At 43.5% G+C, this 21,234-nt stretch overlaps 3 protein-coding genes across 3 annotated transcripts in view; 2 read left to right on the top strand and 1 right to left on the bottom strand.

Moving 5' to 3' along the window:
• The window catches only part of T265_02988 (hypothetical protein), a gene marked incomplete at both ends in the record, with an annotated part of 15,269 nt that extends 10,544 nt beyond the window's left edge, over window positions 1-4,725 (top strand). Inside the window, one exon of the mRNA XM_009167367.1 lies at window positions 4,561-4,725. Within this exon, the coding sequence (XP_009165631.1) occupies window positions 4,561-4,725 (165 nt within the window). The remainder of the gene's footprint in view (window positions 1-4,560) is intronic.
• T265_13143 (hypothetical protein) overlaps window positions 1-21,234 on the bottom strand; it is a gene marked incomplete at both ends in the record, with an annotated part of 101,059 nt that overhangs the window by 7,258 nt on the left and 72,567 nt on the right. Inside the window, 3 exons of the mRNA XM_009167394.1 lie at window positions 8,252-8,514; window positions 12,400-12,551; window positions 17,810-18,014. Coding sequence (XP_009165658.1) covers window positions 8,252-8,514; window positions 12,400-12,551; window positions 17,810-18,014 — 620 coding nt within the window. The remainder of the gene's footprint in view (window positions 1-8,251; window positions 8,515-12,399; window positions 12,552-17,809; window positions 18,015-21,234) is intronic.
• On the top strand, window positions 4,936-17,228 carry T265_02987 (hypothetical protein; the record flags this gene model as incomplete). Its single annotated transcript, XM_009167366.1, has 2 exons — window positions 4,936-5,034; window positions 16,857-17,228. The coding sequence occupies 2 exons, from the start codon at window positions 4,936-4,938 to the stop codon at window positions 17,226-17,228; spliced, it is 471 nt and encodes a 156-aa protein (XP_009165630.1).

Below are 21,234 nucleotides of genomic sequence, written 5' to 3'. Positions count from 1 at the left end.
CTGGTCTGTTCTGAAGAATGGAAACTTTGGAGCCTTGCTCATGAGTCAGTTTTTAAGCAATGCATCTGATTGCCGTGGTTTCGATTACACATCAGCTTTTATTACACATACACATCTGTCCATCCGATGAGATTGCTAACTATTTTCTTTATTTATGGTCCTCAGGAAACCAGGAAACGTTAACATTCGGCGACGTGAGTCTTCTATTCATACTGGTATGATATTAATGTGCGATTGCCTTCCTCGTAATGGGCGTGCTTCGAGGGTTGTCAACGCTGCGTAGCGTTTTCTATTCAGGTCTCTTGAAGATCACTACAATCAATTCAAAGGCTGCAACGATGTGGTAAACTCCACAAGAGGCAGGCCATGACTGAATCCAGAGTATAGAATTTGGTCACTCAGGTTTCGCACAGCAAAAATAAGACAGTGGAAAGCCGTGTGAAATACTGTGCAAATCTGGACTAGAAATGCATATCGGGACCGGAAGGTAAGGAAAGTCGAGGAGTCAAGATCGTACGGGAGCTTCACTTAGCTGATCCGAAAAACGGGACTTGAAAGACTAATGAAATAATCACAGAGGGTATTGGAAATCTGCTACCTGATGAAAGACAGCATTTAGAACATCTCGTTTGATTCGACATGCGACTTATCATTTTGGATCCCATCTGTTTAAGACGCGCTGGTTTATGTTCCTGCCTTGAAACGCAGGCGAGCCGCTAGATTATATGAGGCTTCAACATCATCCTTCAAACATGGGGATATTTGAAAACGAGAACGGCTTTCAGGCGAGTGCGTCCCTAGTTCAATTATCTTACCGGAGCAAGCTCTCCAAACTGGACGTTGTCAGTGCACACTGATGATGGCAAAACTTCTGCAAGTCAATCAGCATGGTGTGCGAAGAGGTCAGTACCATCCTATCAGTAGCTCTGTGGGAGTTTACGACGAACGGTAGAAGTGAAGGTTACCTTCTCCCTTTTCTCAATTTTTCTTCGATGCCATTCAAGTGAAGTCAGTAGGGCACATATACAAGACTGCTGTGAGAACGATCTCTTCTGTGGCTGCGAAAATTAGTCTATCCGATGAGAAGACCTCAAAATCTGAACACTTGATCACTGATGCTTTCTAGCCTTGCACGAGATAACTGGTTGCAACACGTATGCGAGAGTTTGATGCGTAAGCGATTCCTTGGTGGAAAATGAAAAAATAACATGCTATGGAGTCTGGCCTGTGTGCTTTGCATTCCCCGTCACCGTCCAGAGCAGAAAATGCTATACTTTCGCTCTACACATTGGAAAAATCTGCGGGAGGACAGGTTATGACATGTGACCAAGAAGCAAATGTAGCTACCGTTAAACCAAGTGTTTTGTGGTCTTCGTCACTTCATGGCTGGGGTCCATATGAATTTCCTTGCACGTGTTTACAAACCTCTAGGACATGGTCAAAAACCTAGCCAAGTGGCGTGAATGCTGTCACTTCCTTGCCCATCCAAGGCTTGTAAACTTATATATTGTGCACTTGGATTCCGTTCAGAGGCTCGCAAAGACTTTGGACCAACCCTAGTGGCCTTAAATTACTCCGAAAGATGTTCAGATGTGTTTGTTTCATTTGTGTATGAAGGTGTGGACACTTTGTTCTTGGGTGTATCTCCCAGGGGCACGGGACATTTTCTGCATCGAGTTCCACCTAGCCCGTTCATTTCCCTCCTTTCGACCAGGGTTTTTCCCCTTGTGCTTGTATGCAAATAGAGAGCTAGTTTTTGGTACAGGTGTGCTGCTGGTCTTGATGACGGCAGTTAAACTGCCCACAGCTATGCATTCAATAATTATGGTAGCAAATTTTCACCCTCGCCCAACATGGAAATTCGGCGCGGATGTGGTGTTGGTAATAAGCCTAACGAGAAGGACAAACTGTTCACGTCATCTTAATTAAGCAGAATCAGCTCCGGAAAAAAAGATGGAAGGAAAATCCAGTAGGAATTTCTGTCAGCTGCGTGAAAAAAGGAGTTTGGTACAGTTTATTTTGTGGTTCTTTGTGTGATTTGGGCTTTCAGAGTTCGTTAGTTAATGTATAGGGTGCACGGGTAATCTTCGTGAATGAGGGCCAATCCACCAAATGGCTCCAGTCTGGAGACGTGTTTTGTTACAGTGAATGTTTGGGATAACTGCCTGGCTAAAAAGCACATCAGTTGCCCATGCGAGCAGTTGTTCGAGTGCATGCATGTCTGCTATGGGATATTTGTTGACCACGACTGAGTCGCATTTCGGACAGTTGGTGGTTTTTATGAGAAAGTCATTGAGGAATCTGAGAGCCTCGGTCTACTCGGTCTCATTGGGGCGAGTGGATGGAGGTCAAGCATCGTTCGAAGTGTTGGTCCACTAATGAGCAACTAAAACAGTTTTTGCATTACAGTGATCGTTGAATTTCGCTCAGCAGATTCGGCTTCCTCTTTGTAGCTTGAAGTGGGTCGCTATGGGAAGGTACTGTCCGACTGGATAAACAGTCGCAAGTCAGTTATTACGAATGCGGTTTGGACTCAATTGACTCGTTTCTGATCAGTCTCTAGTTCGTGACAGTGAATCCTCACGGAGATTTCCACTTGGAAAAGCACATATATAGCCTAATCAATTGTACACTGCCATTAATTTGATTATGAACCAAAGACATATAAGACGCGCTTTAGAGAAGGGAAGAGGCCTGCAGCCGTAGGAGAGCTGGAATGCATCGATATCGCAAACATCGTATGGGCTACAGCTCGAAAGCGGGAATGTTCAGCTTTCGGAATTTTCCATCTGAAGTGTCTTTGGCTCTGCTGGGACGGTAATTTTGTCTTACAAACAGATTGGTATGCAAGCCCCACTACCACCTAACGGTTGGTTATTCCTGTCTGAATGGCCCCAAACAGCGACGTCGTGAATAGGTTGAATCAACTTGCTCAAAGCACAGCATTCATCAACCATTGTTTTTAGGGTTGAAAGGGGTTCGTTGTCTAACCATTTGGCTGCCGTGCTATCTGAACAGTCTTTTATCAAAAAGATCTCGAAGGTTTTAACCAGGTCTGTAAACTGGATTTAGATAAGACAACGTTCATTTAGAGATGCTAGTTGGCAGGTCAAACAGATTTCGGTTTGCTGACTAAATGCCCTGCTGGCTATCAGAGGTGTGAAGTTTACTCACCGTTACCTATGCCATACAACGACTGCCGCTTACGGTTGGTCTGGGTTGCCGTTTATTTGATGACAGCCACAATCCTGGACAGCGAAATTAGCATATACTTGATTCATGGTTTGACGTCGTGCTTCCTAGCAAAGAGCGAACCGACGGAATTTTCCACATGTGTTTGAAGATAATGTGTCTTAGTACGAGCGAGCGTGTCGTAATTATTCGATGCACCACCACCAAGGTTTATCCACCTGTGGTAGCATTTGCACAGTTTGTGAGTACCGAATGATCCTCAAGGTTATCAAAACACAGCTAAAAATTAACTTTATCTCAATACAACTTTTCTCAGTACAGGTATACTTCAAGTCGACAATGAGTCTGCTCAAAACTGATTTGTGATGTAGAAACATGAGGATCGCTCATTAAAGTGCACTACCCTTAACTCAGAGCTAGTCTGTGTAACACGTCTGAGCTGACTAGCACCAAGAAAGGTGTGCACAATGTGCGGAGTGCCAATAAAAACACAAAGAATGAAGATGAATCAATGTTCAGTTCGCATGATTCGGGGAGTGCTCTACAATGGGAGTAGTCCGAATTCTCGGTTGTTTGTTCATGTAACAATTGCAGCGGTTTGTTCTCGTCTCTCAGCATAGAAATGGGAAGTGTAGTAAAGGAATTTATGGATGACGGGATATCTTCCACTGGAGTATGTAGGGTTTGGTTCAGCTTTTGATCGCGAGAAGGCGAGTCGTTTATCGGTTGACATGTGAGTCAGGAATGTGGTGACCACTTATGCTGAGTAAACAATTTCCAAGTACTGAATGAACTCAGGTTCAAACAAACAGATAGACGAGCAGCCGGACATGCGTGTCTGAAAGTGTGGTTCCAACGCTTAACTCAGAGCTAGTCTGTGTAACACGTCTGAGCTGACTAGCACCAAGAAAGGTGTGCACAATGTGCGGAGTGCCAATAAAAACACAAAGAATGAAGATGAATCAATGTTCAGTTCGCATGATTCGGGGAGTGCTCTACAATGGGAGTAGTCCGAATTCTCGGTTGTTTGTTCATGTAACAATTGCAGCGGTTTGTTCTCGTCTCTCAGCATAGAAATGGGAAGTGTAGTAAAGGAATTTATGGATGACGGGATATCTTCCACTGGAGTATGTAGGGTTTGGTTCAGCTTTTGATCGCGAGAAGGCGAGTCGTTTATCGGTTGACATGTGAGTCAGGAATGTGGTGACCACTTATGCTGAGTAAACAATTTCCAAGTACTGAATGAACTCAGGTTCAAACAAACAGATAGACGAGCAGCCGGACATGCGTGTCTGAAAGTGTTTGTGGTTCCAACGTGCGCTGAGTTCAGCTGGAGACGCTATCGGCTTCTGTCCAGTTTGTTTAAAGGCTCAAAGCAGATCGGTGCACAATAGCGATATGCTAGTTTCTAAACAGGCTGAAGATGTTGCCGAGAACGCTGATGATGATGAGAAAGATAAGGATGATGCTAGTGGTGGAAAACATAAGAAAACAACGCTATACACAAAACCAAGGCGGGCCTCAAACCAATAACTGCACAAGGATGGGGATGTACCCGAATGCTGAAACATTAGTAACCACGGAACACTGATTTTTTTGCCTGCCTAAAATACTTTTGCTGCACCTCAAGTAAAATATTAGGGGGTGTGCAACACGGTTCATCTATGTCGAAGGCCCCATTGAATGTGAAAAAATGTTTGCGTGAGACTATTCTCGTTTGGAACCGACAGTTCGTCACTTCGTATGGCATCCGCTGCTTTGTTTTCCAAGGAGATGGAAAGTGACAGTCAACTGACGAAACTGAGTGCCGTCTCAAATGCTGTCGCGAAAGCGTACGAGCATGTGGGTAACGAGTAATCTGCACTGTTTATCAGGCACAGACCTAGAAATGTGACAAGGAGTGAACAGCTGACTTGGCCCATAATGGAAAAAATGGACAAAGACAGAGGCGATTGGATTCGGAAACGACCTAATGGACCGATTCATGAAGATTAACCACCCTTCAGAAATGTGTCCTCAAAGAGAATTTGAGTTATTTGCATCACGAGATTCACCACATCGCAGGACAGGTGAGTCTCCGGAGGGCGCGGTCTAGTTACACAGAGTGAACGGCATTTTTAGTCACTTTCGTGATGACGACAACAGATTCACTCAAAAATTCTTGTTTTAATGAGAACGATGCCATTAGTTGGTATAGAATCACCAGAACAATGGCGCCAGGACAGGACTGTTTAGGCGAGAGTGCTATTAGTGCCACATACTCAACCTAGTCAGGCCTAACTTGTCTAAGCCTAAGAGGGACAGGAATCAACTACCCCACTGAAGCGATATTGCATGGCACCTACACATGCAGTGATAAACCTGCCTTCTGCACCCAAATTAGTGTGGCCAAACCTCAGAGGTGAGGATAAAGAGCGCTGTTCGTACTGTTCACCTTTCAGAAAAGGGCCCACATGACCCTTCCTGTGCTTGGCTGGGAAACTGAACGATATGGTAGTTAACAGATGTAAGTGGTATTCATGTTGTAAGTTTCTTTCTAGGCTGTCTGACTGAGGTAGAGCTCTATTCAAGCAAACTGATATGGTTGTACGTCAGTGAGGCACTAGTGTTGTTATCTCGAGTTGCTATTAGTCATGATGATGTTGTCAATGATAGTGACGATGTAGTCAAACTAGCTATGGGAAATTGTACCAGTTAGCACTGCGTGAGGCTGCATGTAAAAGTGCAACTCTCACAAAACTCAATGTGCAGCTGAAGGAGTCGACAAGGCGCTACTCAAAGGCAATTGCTACATCGATGGGCGCGCTTTAAGGAGGGATTGGACGATGTGTGGGTGCCGTGCAGACGTTAGTAATCTGATCCAAGTAAACCCAAAGTGGTGAATAATACCATTCACAATACTGCACATAGACTATACCATGTGAATGTACCAACATTATGTGTCTTACCCCTCGCGCGTAGGACTCACTCTCACCGGGTTCTCTACCCCTCTAAACACGGCATAGTTTTCCTGGATAGTCATTCTTCCGCAAGCTCAGCCTGTGATATTATTGAAAGAACGGCAGGTATTTTCTCGACAGAACTCACTACTCATGAGGTTGATGAAAAGTCCTCGACTATGCTTTGCTGGGAATATACGCTGAAATATCTCGAATATTTCATCGACTGAAAAACGAGGTGCCTTTAGTGCAGCTTATATAGTTGAAGCATATCATAAACTACAGATCCATTTGGGTCGCTTGTTAAGACCAATATAATTTGCCTCCCCAATTGCGTACATGTTGGTGTCTAGGAGGACCTAAGATTTGCAGAAAATGGGAGACTGTGTCCAACTGATGAGTGTAAAGAATGGCAGTGGAAGAATAGTATGTTTCATCAAGAAAATATACTGCGACACCTTGAATATCGTATCAGCTGAAACACGAGACGGCCTTGTTCAGCTCATTCAGTTGGAAATTATCGTGAACGACAGATTTCGTTGAATCGCTCGTTAGCGCTAGTGACGTTTGCAAATGAGTGTACTTTGTTGATGTCAAACGTCCTTTTTAGAAAGGGCGAAATAAAGGCAGACGGTGATGAAAAAGATTTGAGCAGCATCACAGAGTTAGCGTTCGTGTAATCTCGTTTATCAATAATTCTCCTTTGGTGGGCAGGTAGTATGTTTCCAAAAAAACACTTGAACTATCGTAGGACAGTAAGCAGAAAAGCTGACGGTGAAAATGCTGAATACAATGTTAAACAGTTTGCTTAGAAATAACCTCAGTTTCAACGAATAGACCATGGTGGACAGCCTTTGCAGTTTTGTGGTAAATGGAAGTGGGAGAAACCGGCTCATCAATCCAGAAGGGCAACTATTGTACAAACTCAGGGAAGTTACCTCAGCTCCAGATTTTCTTCACAATGAAATAGGGGTGTGTTACTCAATAACCAATCAGAGCCGCTCAAGTGGCTTAACAGCAATCGGTTTCGCGGTGGTGATTCACACTCGACTTTGGAATGTTTTAGGCGGTTGGGTATTGAGCACGACCAGGGGAGTGTTTGATCTATTTGAATAGAGGTTTGTACTCCAATATAACTTGAGTTATTTACAGACTTATGACATTTTCGTGCCTGAAGAATTCTTTAGTTCACGTTCCTTATGAATCTGAGAGCTGATGTGCTCGATCGAGTCGCTACCCGCATTGATGGCCTAGGTGCGATGAGATTGCGTTTCTTTTGCACAAGTACGGCATACAATAAAGAGAACTAAGGCTAGGTTGGACACTGATTTAGTCAGAAGGTAGTATGATTAAATAGCGATTAAACAGCTGATCGATGTAGTTCTAGTGTTCTGGACATTTCAAGATTGTCGCTTTTGGTATTTTTCTGGAGTGTTTAAGTTGATTTCTTGCCTGAAACACCGTCCAAATGGTTGAAGACCGGATATAGAATCTGGTCAATAGTAGAACCATCAACAACACAGCTTATTCGTAGTGATACTTCAATCTCACTCGAACATTGTATCTTAGCAGAAAAAGCTCGGGGGTGAAAGAAGGGATCAACGGAAGGGAGCCTGGCCTGGATGTCAACTTACGACTGACATTCAATGTAATTGCGTCTCTGTAGCAGATCACAAAAATTTCACGGAACCCGACAAGAAGCGCAATTATCGTGAAAGATGTACAGCCTTCGGTAACGTGGAAACTCTTTGTAAACTCCTTCATACTCCCGTACCACTCATATACTGCATGGTTTGAGTCACTATAAATTCGGTACAAAACACAGTAGTCTCATTGGTAGGCGATAGCTGCGTCTGCGTCGCTAAGCTAATGCAAAAGCTCATGTCCGCAACAAAAACTACCCAATCAGTTACTGATGCTGACTTAAATAAATATAACAAATGGACTGGTGGCGCAACATTAAACCCAAAACTGATCTGACTAGACTATAACGAGGTTCTGATCTTTGGAGATCAGACAGAATGTTCTAAAACTAGTTGGAAGCTAAGGTCCACCCTCCGTATGTGCCCCATTCGAGTGCGTTTAATTCGAAAAAAACATACAACCTTTGTTGAACTCACGATGAATCCACCTTCTCTGCAATACTTGTAGACAAACCACAATGGAATCATTGCCACGGGGGACATTGCGATCACGTTGCCCAGGGCCAAGGCCCATTTCGGGTATCGGTATTCCTCCACCTTGAATTCCTCTCCAGCCACAAAGAGGAACAGGAGTAGGCCAAGGCTGATCAGTGGAACAAGGAACATCCAGCTGATTCGCCAGTACCAATTGGGTCGTTCGTTGATCATCAGTGCAATATCACGGCGAAATTGTTTGAGGCCTGTACAGATGGAAGCGAGGACAAAAATAGCGTTGAAGTTTTGAAACTGCATCCTGTTCATCGATCTCACTAGAACTGATAGAAGGTGTATGCTACGATATGTTAGCGCTTTTTTCACGTTCTTCAGTTGCGGATGTAAAACATTCAGGGTTTGTTGAACAGGCACTGATTTCTGCAGCCACCTGATCAAGGTTAGAGTAACCAACTTGTTTGTTTCAGCTGATTTTCTTCACATAGTCTGGGAGCTTCGCTTGTCACTGAGATCCGGCGGTTTGTGTTGCGCCATAGGATTCGGAAGGAATTGGCCAAGTCAATCTGATGACCGGCGTCTAACAGATGCGAAATTGTGGTCTGACCTTTGACTCGACGATTTTCCTGAAGACATTTGGACTCCACAATTTGGAATGTGTTCTAAAGCACGTTCCGCTAGGGATCTATCTGATAGTCTGACGTAAGCGTCTCCGCAGCTGTGGCAGAACCCAGAACTAGATGGGAGGTAGGTGGATTATACAGCTCAGACTAACGCCTGTGCAGAGAAAATCCTCTGCCGATCGGTATGAGGCGTCGCTCAGCTGCAGCAGAAGCACGTTTTAACGAAAAGTGAATTACAATGAAACACTCTGGATAAATGTTCTTCAACGTGGTTTACTTTACCGATTCCTCGTTTGCACTATTTCATTCAGGACCCATAGTTTCCGTAGAATAAAATCCTTACCACTGCGTGCTTATGATCTATTGGGGTGTAACTGGAGAACCGCAAACACTAATCGTCCAATGTGTTCTCACGTATATGGTACAAGGCAGTAATCCGTCGGTAAACCTTCAAACAAGTATATCAATACAAGATAGGCTGTCGTTCAGTTCATAATCAGATTATTGGGGGTGAAATCAAGGGTACTTGGGAGGGCCTGGAAGTTCTCTATATCGGTAACAACGAAAACATTAGCATCAACAAACCGCTTATACAGTAAAGATTATGAAATTTCATCAAGTCTCTTGTTCAGTCATGTTTTACGTCCGCAAGGCCGAAAGAAGTTTTAAAATATCACAGTATACGTCTTTCTGCTGAAATCCTGACATACCGGAGCAAACTTCGGATAGCCTTTCCATCACCAGTTCAAGAATCTCAACATAATCAACGAGTGGTCTACCTATGCAATTCTTTTGAATATCCGCAGGGTTTCTCCCGCACCACTTGTCGGTTGATAGATGTCTTTTTATCATCAGATTCAAGTGACAGATGGAAAGTCAGATCAGCTGGGTGATCCAAGAATCCCATTTTATTTGCAAGACTACAGATTCCCGGAGTCACGTAATTTCACACGTAATTTCCGTCATCTCGTAAACCATGACCAATTTTGTAATGTCTTTCGGTAGTTCTCCCGAATAATAGATCCAGCACTGAAGACTGCAGTGTCTGGTCCGTGTGTGATGTATGCCGGGTTACCGACTGCCGAGTCGAATACTGTTTCCCATGCCCAAGCGGAGAGCCAAAAACCTAAAGATGGACAGGATTGGACATCAGAACAGAATGAACGATGTTAGGAGAAGTTTGGATGCCGTTACCGCTGTTCGCTTTTTAGAGCAGTGTCCACGTGACCTTCCCAGCACTTGGCTGGAGACATTGGACGATATGGTGGCTAACCGATTTTGGTGGCATTCATGCTGTCAGTTTCTACACAGATTATCTGACAGTGCCGGAGATGTAGGTACCTCAGATGTTTTTGGTAGGCTAGCTCTAGATTTCTCTCCCTTAGCCATTTTTTCCTTCTTTCCATTTAGGTCTTCATTGAAATAGACTGAATTGGAACACCGGTGTTCCCATCTGGTGTTGCTGTCAATGATGATGATGATGATGATGATGATGATGATGATGTGATGATGATGATGATGATGATGAATAGAAGTCCGTCAATTTTAGTTCTTCTGGATATGAAAATCCCATAGTTAGCGTAGGGCCTATAGCAAAGTACATGGTGCCATCTGCGTTGGCTCATCCATGCGATTATCATTTGATTAAAGGGTCACGATGCAGCGTTTGTTGGGAAATGAAGCTAATACTGAGGACTGCCATCTCCCCTACTGTATCCACTTTTTTCCAATTCACTAAAAAGTCCCACATAGATTGCTAAAGCACCGATATACCGTTGAAAGTGGGGTGGCCGTTTGAACAACATCTGAACTGATGTCGGATGGCACACCTTGCGCAAATTTTTCACTGGAGTTCGGTTTCAACCTTGCTGCACTATAAAATGTGTACATTCCAGGCACAGCTGTTGAGACACACAAAACTCAATGCACTCAAAAAGGGCAAAATCGGTCGTGCGCTGTTGAAGAGTTTTCAGCAACCTTATGAGTAGTCCATTACGTCTATCAATGCACCGAACTTTGACTGGTTGTTTTAATCCAGGTTACTGTGACTCACAAGTACGCCCACAGTACATGGATGTTGTTTCGGATAAACGTAAACTGAAAGTCTATGTGGTAGTCTTATGAGGATGGATCCTTTGCTAACTTAGACTCATCTATCTTTCTAGCTCTTGCGCACTTGTACACCATAGTATACCCGTCTGAATAATCACCTTCGAAGGACACCAAACTATTTGCCCGACAGAGCTGTTGTTACTTGACATCATCACCTAACAAGAAACGTATCGTGGTTTACTGTACGGGGTTGAAAGACTGTCAACAATCTTCGTTAAATTGAGGCGCAGCCTTTTCTGTTGTGCATGAATCTCTCAACTATCCAAAACACTTGAGACGGTTCATTTAAGACGACTCACCACCTGTCAGAAGCGTTGAAACTCCGTCGTCTATGAATCACGTAGCTCAACTCTAACAAGAGATACAGCTTGTCACGACGATGCGTGCCAGTATGGTAACGAGTGTGACGATATTCATCCAGAAATCGGTGAACATCTAGTTGCCAAGTGCCGTTGCTATTTCGGCCTAATTAATTTCACTTCGTGTGACAGCGAATGTCGCCGAGTGCGTACTCTAAGATAACTTATCGGTCAAGACAACTCAGGTCCAATCACGTGAATCCTCTGGTGTAATATGTGTAACAGCCATGTAACACCGGTTGTTCAATGCAGTATTCAACTAGTAGGTATGAATCGGTGTATTCCATGACAGCAGCTTCTCTCAAGGAGTCACTCAAGTAGGGAGTATCGCATCACCGGTCGTTCGTGACCGAAAGTAAATTTCCCACTATCACGACCGTCTCCGCAAATGATGTCTTTCCTTTTGGGGTGATTTCTCGGTAATTGTGTTTTGCCGGGCAAGGTGTTTCTGTGTATTCAAGAAACCATCTAAGGAGGCGGCTGGTTACCGTACCTGTCAAGTTTGCAAAGATGAATTGAGTGACACAGCGGGAAAGAACACAGAGATTGTCGATTAAAGAGTGCGATGAACTCACATCAGTACACATCGGAGGTCGCGACTCAAAGGCTGTATGGCTTTCGGTGCAAATGTTCAAATGCCCGTACAGATTTCCTACCTGTATTTGTCCAAGATAAATAATAATCACTCAGCGTTAATACCATTTCAATGCATAGATACCATGCCACCCAGAGGAGGCACGAGGGCTCAGGTATTGCTAGGTTGCCCAGGCCTGGAAAGGAGCAGTCGAGATGCCGAGGTCGGGTTCTAACCACAGACCGTTCGTTCAGTTAGTTCGTGTCAATCAGCTAACTCGAGCTTTCTACATTCATTTTCAGGCTAGTCCTTGGGCATTTTGAAAGGTAGCACTCCTGATGTCACGAAATCATACCTCGTAGTGGACATCACTGTTACCAACTCAGAGAAACAGAGACCACTGACAGACGCAGAATATGATCTTTTAAAAACGATTTGGAAGGGGCAGTACGGCAGTACATAGCTCACCGTATATGTAGCAAATCACAACTGTCTCAGCGATGGCAATGAACAGGAGCGGATATCCGGAGAGGTAATTGTCGATCAGATAGAACAGATAGTATCCACCTCCACAGACCATGGGAATACCGAGCAAGAAGTTGACCAGACAAATGAGGCACCTGCGTTACATACACAGAGACGACAGAAAACGGTAATAATGAGATTAAGAAGAGAACAAAGACTAATCAGATTTAGAAGGGCTGGGAACACGTGATAAAATAAGGACTATGCGTTGTCGATCGGCGACATGGAGACAATGACTCCTATGTGATAACAACCTCTCTTTGTTCTCGTTGTGGCACAGAACAGTCCACTGAACAAAATGTTTGGACAAACCACTAACCAAGCAATCGGCCAGGCATTATTATTCGAAAAAGTCTTTCCACTTAGTAGAATTTGATAAACCTACTTGGATACTATTTTATCTCGGAAACAGACTGCGATTACCACCGTGTCGAGGAATGCACAATCTAGGATGGCATCAAATGTGTTTATGTCACGCAGCTTAGGGGACTAACGAGGTCACTTCTGGTTCCATCCATTGCATTCGGTCTATTTCTCATAATGTTTGGACTTATGTTGAACATCTCTTCTGGACTGAAGTGTCACATACCTCTGTCACTCAAGCGGGTCTCTTTGTCCAAAGTAGGAGTCAGTTTCCATCTCTATGTCTCGCTCTGGATTTATCTCAGATATTCTCGTGATCCCAGGCAACTTTTGTACCATTGTTGATTCCGGGGTCACTGTTATCAATACAGACACCCTTTGCAACACCCACCACTATGAAAACCACTTTTATACGCCGTTATGAAGTGGTTTCTATCAATAATGATGAGGAATATGTACAACGTCAAGCATGAAGTGAACAGCCACAGTTCCTCTCTTCCCAACTTACCGGATGAACGTGGATGTATACTTTCTTTCACAAGCGAGTGTAGGATTATAAGCCCAATCAGAGTAGCCGGGTTCCAAAATGAGTCATCTTTCCACGTATTGCTCTTCATCTTATCATCGTCTGATTACCTTGTATCCTCCAAATAGACCGGATATAAACCAGTTGACAAGTCTATCACCATGACACTTGCAGTACACAAAAACTGGCACGCGAAAAAAAGTTAGGCCTTCTGTTTTTATGTTTTCTAATAGACTCGCATGCATGACCATAGTAAAACCCTGTTCTCAATTGGAAATGGACAAATGTGAACCTCAGTCTAACTAAACTCAGTAATTTTCAAAACATCCAGTGAAAAATTGAGGATTTTGCGCCCAAAACGCTTGTAAAAGGCATGAGGGAAATTTCCAAACCCTGCTGGTCATCGAGGTAATGGAGCTGGTGCTTCTAGAGTGTAAATGGCGGCCTTGTTCAGGTAAAAAAATGTAGACGAAATATACTTCATGTGTATGCGTGAGCATATTCAGCTACCATAGAGGACAGACTTCCCCAATGAAGTGTCCACACATCGTACTACTTACTCAGATCGTTTGCTGCAGCTCACCGAAAGTCTATGGTGAGTTCGAAGCTTGGATATAAAAATTTCATTTTGCAGTGGCAGTGAGGAGGCTGGAAAATCATGTTGGCAAACCCAAATAAAATTTTTCGTCGTTTGGTGTTGTGTAGACAAAGCCATAATGCAGGTTCCTTTTCAAGTCGATGTCAGCTTGTCAAGAGGCTCAATGGTTGCAAGAGTATCATTATGAAGACAAGGCAAAGAAGGTTATATCGGCGAAATTCAAATGATACTGTCTTGGAGTTGCACAGTTTTGAGCACAATAAGGAATGCATGGGAAATTACCAGTGAACGAGGCCGTATTATGTATAGAGGGACATTTTGGGCGCTCCAGTGATCTCATTATTAGGCTAACTTCTTGAGGCTATGACACTAATGTAAAATAAGATAATTTTAATGAAGCTATTTATAGGTGACGCTGCTAACTGTTCTCACAATACTTACTAAGATATTTATTTCTGACCTAAAAGTTACTCTTACGAATCGGTAGATTACCTGAAAGAAAAGGAAGTCGGTTGGCCTTCAACTCGTCTTGAGAAAAAGATAGCTGAACCATGTTCGGCATTAGCATACAGTGATATTGTGAGAGTAGAACACTAGGCACAGCTTGAGTTACGTTTGTCAGCCACCGGAGATGTCTAGCCATGCGATTTGCTGACAGATATCACTACTTTCGTCGACATCAGACCGTATAGTCACCCACAAATTCAATGAAGGCTACGAAACTAGCTAGAGCTCCACAAAATTAAGCGGACCTGACGAAATACAGTCAGTTGCGAATCGCATTACAAAAGACTCAATTGAACTTTTCAAATCAATGTGTTGTATAAAAACTACCACGTGTTTCACGTGATACGATATTCGAGACATTGCAGTCTATTTTCGTGAAGGATCCAATCACTCATTGGTTAGTTGAAGACTAGTCGACAGTCTATGAACAGTTTTACCCGTATTCAGCTTATCAGGTGGGCGTAGTGCCCAGGTTTCCGTCAACCTTATATCCTTCCTGTTCTATTAAATTGTACGCTACCGAAAAATGGCAAAAATACAATGACGAACACCCATGTTGTAGGACTGACAGTCTTGGCTGTTTGTTTCATCAAATTATTAAATATGTACTGACTTAAAGATGATATCCCGAAAACACCGTTGTGTTCTTGTGACAACCATGAAACTATCCAAGCTGAATAACAACAGTTGATCGCTCGGTCTTTTATCTTTTTGAGTTCAGGATTGATTGTGACTGGTGTGAGTGAATCTGAACAGATCACATGACGGCGTACGTGAAAATGTTCTAAAATTCTTCAACAATACTCCTCATTTCCGAAAGTTGCTCACATCGATTGGCCAGTTTGGTGGCTATATCCATATGTAAACCATAAGTCAAATGAGTACAACAAACTCCTTCAGTAGGGACAGATAGTCGAGTGAGTGTTGCCCGAAGAATGATGCCAAATATTCCCCATGGGTTTCGTGCTTGTGTCTGAATGCTGGGGTGCAGTGAAGAGATACGTTGCATAATCGGAACTAATTAACCAAAACAGTTGAGCAATTTGGTCAGAATCGTTTATCTAAGGAGGGTAGCAAGAAGCTCCTCAAAATCCCGGATGCGGACGAATCTTCCAAACGAAAGTTGAACGTTATTTCGCCGAAAAATAGATAGATGTTCATCCATGTTTTTGAAAAAACATAAGAGACGGAAGTGGTAATCTAACTAATTTCGGTTCTACAAGACCAGTAATGAGGAGTGTAGCTTGGAACAATCTAAGGCGCTTGGATTAAATTAACGACGGTTAACGACCTACAAGAAAAGATTAGTTTTCCAGCTGATATGAGTATTTCTACTCACAAATAAATCGATTTTTTATCGGTCGTTATAGCAGCTTTTCATTATTTCAGTCTTTTTGCACTGTAGTTATTCAACTGGAACCAAAACGTTCTTTCGAATTCTATTTGAATCTGTTCTAAACCGTACGAATCATCTCAATTAGTATAGATAGACGGGCAATGCCAGTGTCAGTCGAATTAGACGGTAGTCGCTTAGCGCTTTGGTGCATCAAGAATAAACCTTCTCTTGTCGATGGGACGTTAACTCACTCAACGATATTCAGATAGGCATGTTCGTCAGGGTAAAATTCAATGCTCTCTGAGCACTATTGTCACATGGCTGCTTCGTGGTGAGCTGATGAAGCAAACACCCAGTGAAGCTGAATTTTGGTAGGAAATGTTTAATTTTACAAGTTGGAGATCACTTCAGATTAAAAAGATATCGTCGGCATTTTCAGTGGCACTTTAAGGATTTTTGAGTTTCCTGTAAGTTCTCTCAACAGATACACACATTCTGACTGAACTTTTCGATTAGTTGAATTTTCGCCAAAGGCTCTGGCATTCTGCATTCGGTACCCACTTCCGAACAGAGTTTCTCATTGATGAGCCCTAATAATAACGAAACTAGAGACCTGTACTTCTATGTTTGACATCAGGACAGCAGGAGAAATGTTCTGACGAGAGTGATGTGGACATAACTTCTATAAATGCACTATTCTGAACAGTAGTAGTACTAATACAAATACCCTCACCTCAAGAAGATTGAAGCTCAGGAGGACGCTTGATCCCAGGTTCCAAAGGTGGCTAGAACCCAGATCCGGTCAAACAGAGGGGTGTGTATTTGCGCAAAGATCCCAATGAATCAGAAAGATTCTATGGCTGTAAAAAGGGGCACTACCGTACGCCTCATTGTAGATCATACTACTTACACAACTCGCACACTACACAAACAACCGGACAGCTTGTTCAAACCACGTTATCAGCTGCCTGTGTGAATTGCGTAGAATCTCATCTATTACTCTTTTGATTTCGTTGTCGGTGGTTTTGGGATTTGATGAACTCACATTCATGTCACTCGCTTATGCACAGTCCTCTCGCCCTGGCGCAGTTATTCTAGTGAGCCCGCACCGGAAGGAGAAGAACTGGACTCGAGCTCATCAGCAATGCACATCCGTGGTCTTGCTGGGTTTGAACTTCAAGCACCTGACATGCGAGGCAAGCGTGTTACCATTGCACCACAAGCGCGCTCTGGACGGATCCGAATTTTCACACTTGAACAGGCGAGCACTCTTGAGGGATGTGATTGGTTTGTTCCACGTCTCGAACGATGACCCAATGACTGGCTCCCCGGATTGTGTCGACCTACTGACCCACACAACAGGACTTCGCAGTCAGCTGGTGACAGGTACGATTTTCGAATTTCCGAAATCCCGCAAATGCATACAACTAGTTCATATGTGAAGCGATGGGGTAGCAGCCGTTTGTGAAGTAACGTCTCCATACTAGTACGCCAATGAACAACTGTTGAACATTTTCCTCTCCATTTTTCGGGGCGATAGGTCACTATTGCTGAGAACAGAGTTAGCTCTTTCTGAGATCAGTGGTATTGAGCCGTGTTCAATTCTCACTTATTTCACCGTTCAAAATGTCCTGACGGTGTTCCTGTGCCATCTGTCACTGCCACCCATGGGAAAGCGACACGCACATGATGTTTGAACTGAGGCCAGCGTAACTTTGGCCACCCGCAGCGTTGACGGCACATTTGGGATCCCACCATCATAGCAACGGGATTTCTTAATATATTTGAACTGGCAGTGCGGCGGTTTAAGTGTTACTACGGCAATCGAGAATGAATAAAAACACCGCATGGACCGTTAACGCAATCTACGGGGCTAACGTGGCAACAGCAACCCAATTCGGTAATGGAAATATATCGACTAAACCTTCAGCAAAGTGATGAAATACTGAGCAGACAAGTAGTCTAACATGAGGGAAATGTAAGGTATCGCTGCGGAATAGGCTTCTTCGATCGGCCGTCTCACCTAAATATAATCTGTTTGAGATTGGTTTGAATGTAGCCAAAGCGCCGCAGTTCATCTTGCAAACCAGAGATAACAGCCTCCAAGATGGAGAACTGTGACCCGAATCCGAGGGTGCACATCATGAAGAAGAAAAACACCGACCAAATAGCTGGCATCGGCATGTTTGTCAGCGCTTCCGGGTAGACAACAAAGGCAAGTCCGGGTCCTGAAATGTGAGAATAGGCATAAGTGTGAGATGAGATGCTCTGAAAAAGATCTTTAGTTAACTGTTTAGTGTACTAATTTCAACAAAGTCAACTGGCACCAAACAGAACAATTTTGAAACGTCATTCATGAGAAATGTCTTCGAAAAAATGACCGATTAAGAGTGATGCTCAGAGCACCGATGGGATTCCGCACCTATCAGTTTTGAAGACTGTGCCCAGTGTGCGCGCTTCAAAGAAGCGCTTTTGCAGTGGTTTCTCCGGGACACTTGCACAATTTCTCTCGCGGTACCCGAAGATCCGAAGACCAGGTATGATAAAGGATATGTTCACTTTGGCATCTTTCAGTCACATCCTACTGCAATACGTATATTGCAATTGGTACAGCAGCAAAGTGATTGCCGTCATAAAGCACAATAGGACCAAACGTAACGGGAACGCCGTTGAGGCCAGAGATAACAGACGTATAGGCCATCATCTTGATAAACAAACTAGCACAACTTGGAATCTGTTTCGGTTGCCTATTGGTGATCGTATCTACACATAACGTATACTCCAGAGAAAACTTGATGAAGTTTTGCTTGTATCAGTGGATGGTACAATCGCTGAAGGGCGTATCTGAATGGTTCTAAAATTCGGTGGGAATGGACTTAGTCGGGTTGTGCAAGGGGGTGTGGAATAGAATTCTAATGGATGACGTAACCATACAGGATAGATTAAATGCAAACCCTAGTCATTAGACTGGGCACAAACTGTAGTCGCTGTAAGATGACGAGTTCCAAATGCAAAGGTATGCGGCAGAAATAATCAGCATTCGGTATCTCACGAAACTCCAGGGAGTCCTGAACAAGTGACCTCCCAGATAGTAGTTTGAATGCGCAGGAGTGGCTTGATTTGGATTCTGTGATTGAAGGATGAGTGGCGCTAAACCGTGTTTGAGTGCGAGCTAATCACAATGCTGACCAGCGGCTCTTTGCCACGAATTCCAGTGTTCAGTCCACGATCGTAAGGTCACCGGTGCAAGACTCTCTGGATTTTCATGAGATATGCATTGCTGATGATTCCCAATAAGAATGAGCCAGATGTGCAATGCCTCTAAGCTTTTCAGCATAGATTGGCTTCATTTATGTGATGAAATTTCTATCAAATGATAACCAATTGTATAACATTGGGGGAGCAAACTAAATTGCTTTGCTACTTTCAAGTTCACTATGATGTAACAGAACAATGAATTTGGTACTCGAATGCTTGGAGTTCGCCCGTGGTTCGAACACCGGTAAGCTTACCACAGCGAAACTACTCAGTGAAGGTGAGTCATTGCATTATTGGTACTGACTATTTAGTGAAACAACACAAGAAATAATCAAGGTAGCCAGTTATGTTTGAATCCATGCGAAATCAGTAAATCGACCAAGATATTGAATTTTCACCTCATTTTCGGTCCACCATCCTGCAACTATTCCAATTCAGGATGTTTGAGAATCGAAACGCGATCAGTCCACCGTATCGTTTGTTTGTCTGCGTGGAATAGTTCTGGGTGTTAGCCAATGGCAAATTTACCAGCAGCTGTTTTTAAAAATATGTGAACGGATCACGACAACGAAGTTACGGGTATTATGCAATGACCGTTTGGATTAGGGCTTTAAAATTAGATGGACTTTTGGCACGGAACTGTCTAATAGCAATGAAGGAGAGGGAGCTTATTCGGAATAGACTAGTGATAACTGATGAGGGAATTTCGTGTATCATAAGCAAAAACAAACTGTGAACCCAGAGTAGAGGCTGATGAACGTCCATCCGACTGCTGCATCTCACGTGTTCGTGTTCTAACCAGACTATCCATGAGTGGCAGTTATCAGTGCTACATTTCCTTGGTCAGTATTAATTCGTATTCCAAATGGGCTATCGAACGTCCGGTTGCCTATCCACGCTCGCTGACTGGTTTGCTGTACGAGAAACACTGTTTGGATTGGCCAAAGCCATGAATTATTTAAATAAATAGTCTTTTTAAAAAAAATCACGTACATTGTTATCTACATCGAGCAATGTACCTTATGAAGTCTGATTGACGGCTTACCAGTCGTCACGGTGGACGACAACAACCCGAGGCGAAAGCCAACGATGCCGACTGTGGATAATTCAAGTTACGCCTTAAGCTTCAAGGCTACCGGAGGTACAAATTCCTAGGTATGATGGCTCGTTCTTATTCGGTCGTTGGTATAAAATTGGACTTTTTCTATGCACATAACGCCTTCCAAACTCCCTACAGACGCTAACACATTGATTTTTTAATTAGTAGGTTTCATTCTGTACCCTCATAAAAGCACAAAACAAGACTTAAGGAGGTTGCTATTTTGTTTACAGGATTACAGTAAACCAATCCCTCAGACACGCACATAACTATGCAGCTTTTTGTCGAGAAGAACGAAAAATACCTCCTTATTCCACAAATATATTCCACCAACGGGAAAACGATCCCATGTTTTTGTTTATCTCGTGCGTGATTTATTTTTGTGGTTTGGGTTGGGAGTTTCGAGGGCTGATCGATAGGCAGCGTACGGTTCCCATGGAATAAAAACAGTGACGGCCATCGCAGCACATGTATTGAAATGCACCGATTTTGCAAGGTGAAAAAGTGTTTAGCTGAACTGCGTTCGTGCGAACAGCCCGCCCCCTCCGAAGACGAATTACAATAATCACGATTTATTCATAGACTTTTCACTTCTCATCGCCTATCACCCGTTGATAAAAAAACTGCTGGCGTTGCAATCCAGTTCCAAAAGTCTGGCTAGATGCCATTGATAACCGTCCCCGTTTAACGTAACAACGAATAAACAAGTCGGTTTAGATGACCAAGCATCTGATCATGTAAGTTTAGCCATCATATGAGGTAGATATAAAAATGACCGAACATCGCATAAACTATCTTTCTGCCTGAACACCAAGTTGTACTGCATCCACAAGGCCAATGTGCATAGAAGATCAACAGACCACGGTCTGTTTGGTTGAATTAGGTGTATCTCGGTGGTCATTGGACTACCCATCACGGCCGAAGTTTGATCAACCCAGTGGACACAGAACGGGTCCTTTGTTCGACGTACTTGTTTTCCTTCTGCGTAACTAGGTGGAAGCTGGCCATATCACGTGGTATGAACAACTACCGCTTTGCTTACAGTATCCGCGCGCTCTGCCGAGGTTCAATATTACCTAGCTTCAATACCG

The sequence above is a fragment of the Opisthorchis viverrini genome (assembly GCF_000715545.1).
Source record: "Opisthorchis viverrini unplaced genomic scaffold opera_v5_39, whole genome shotgun sequence".
NCBI lineage: Eukaryota > Metazoa > Platyhelminthes > Trematoda > Opisthorchiida > Opisthorchiidae > Opisthorchis > Opisthorchis viverrini.
Note: the sequence above shows the minus strand (reverse complement) of the source record. Positions and strands in the feature narration are given on the sequence as shown.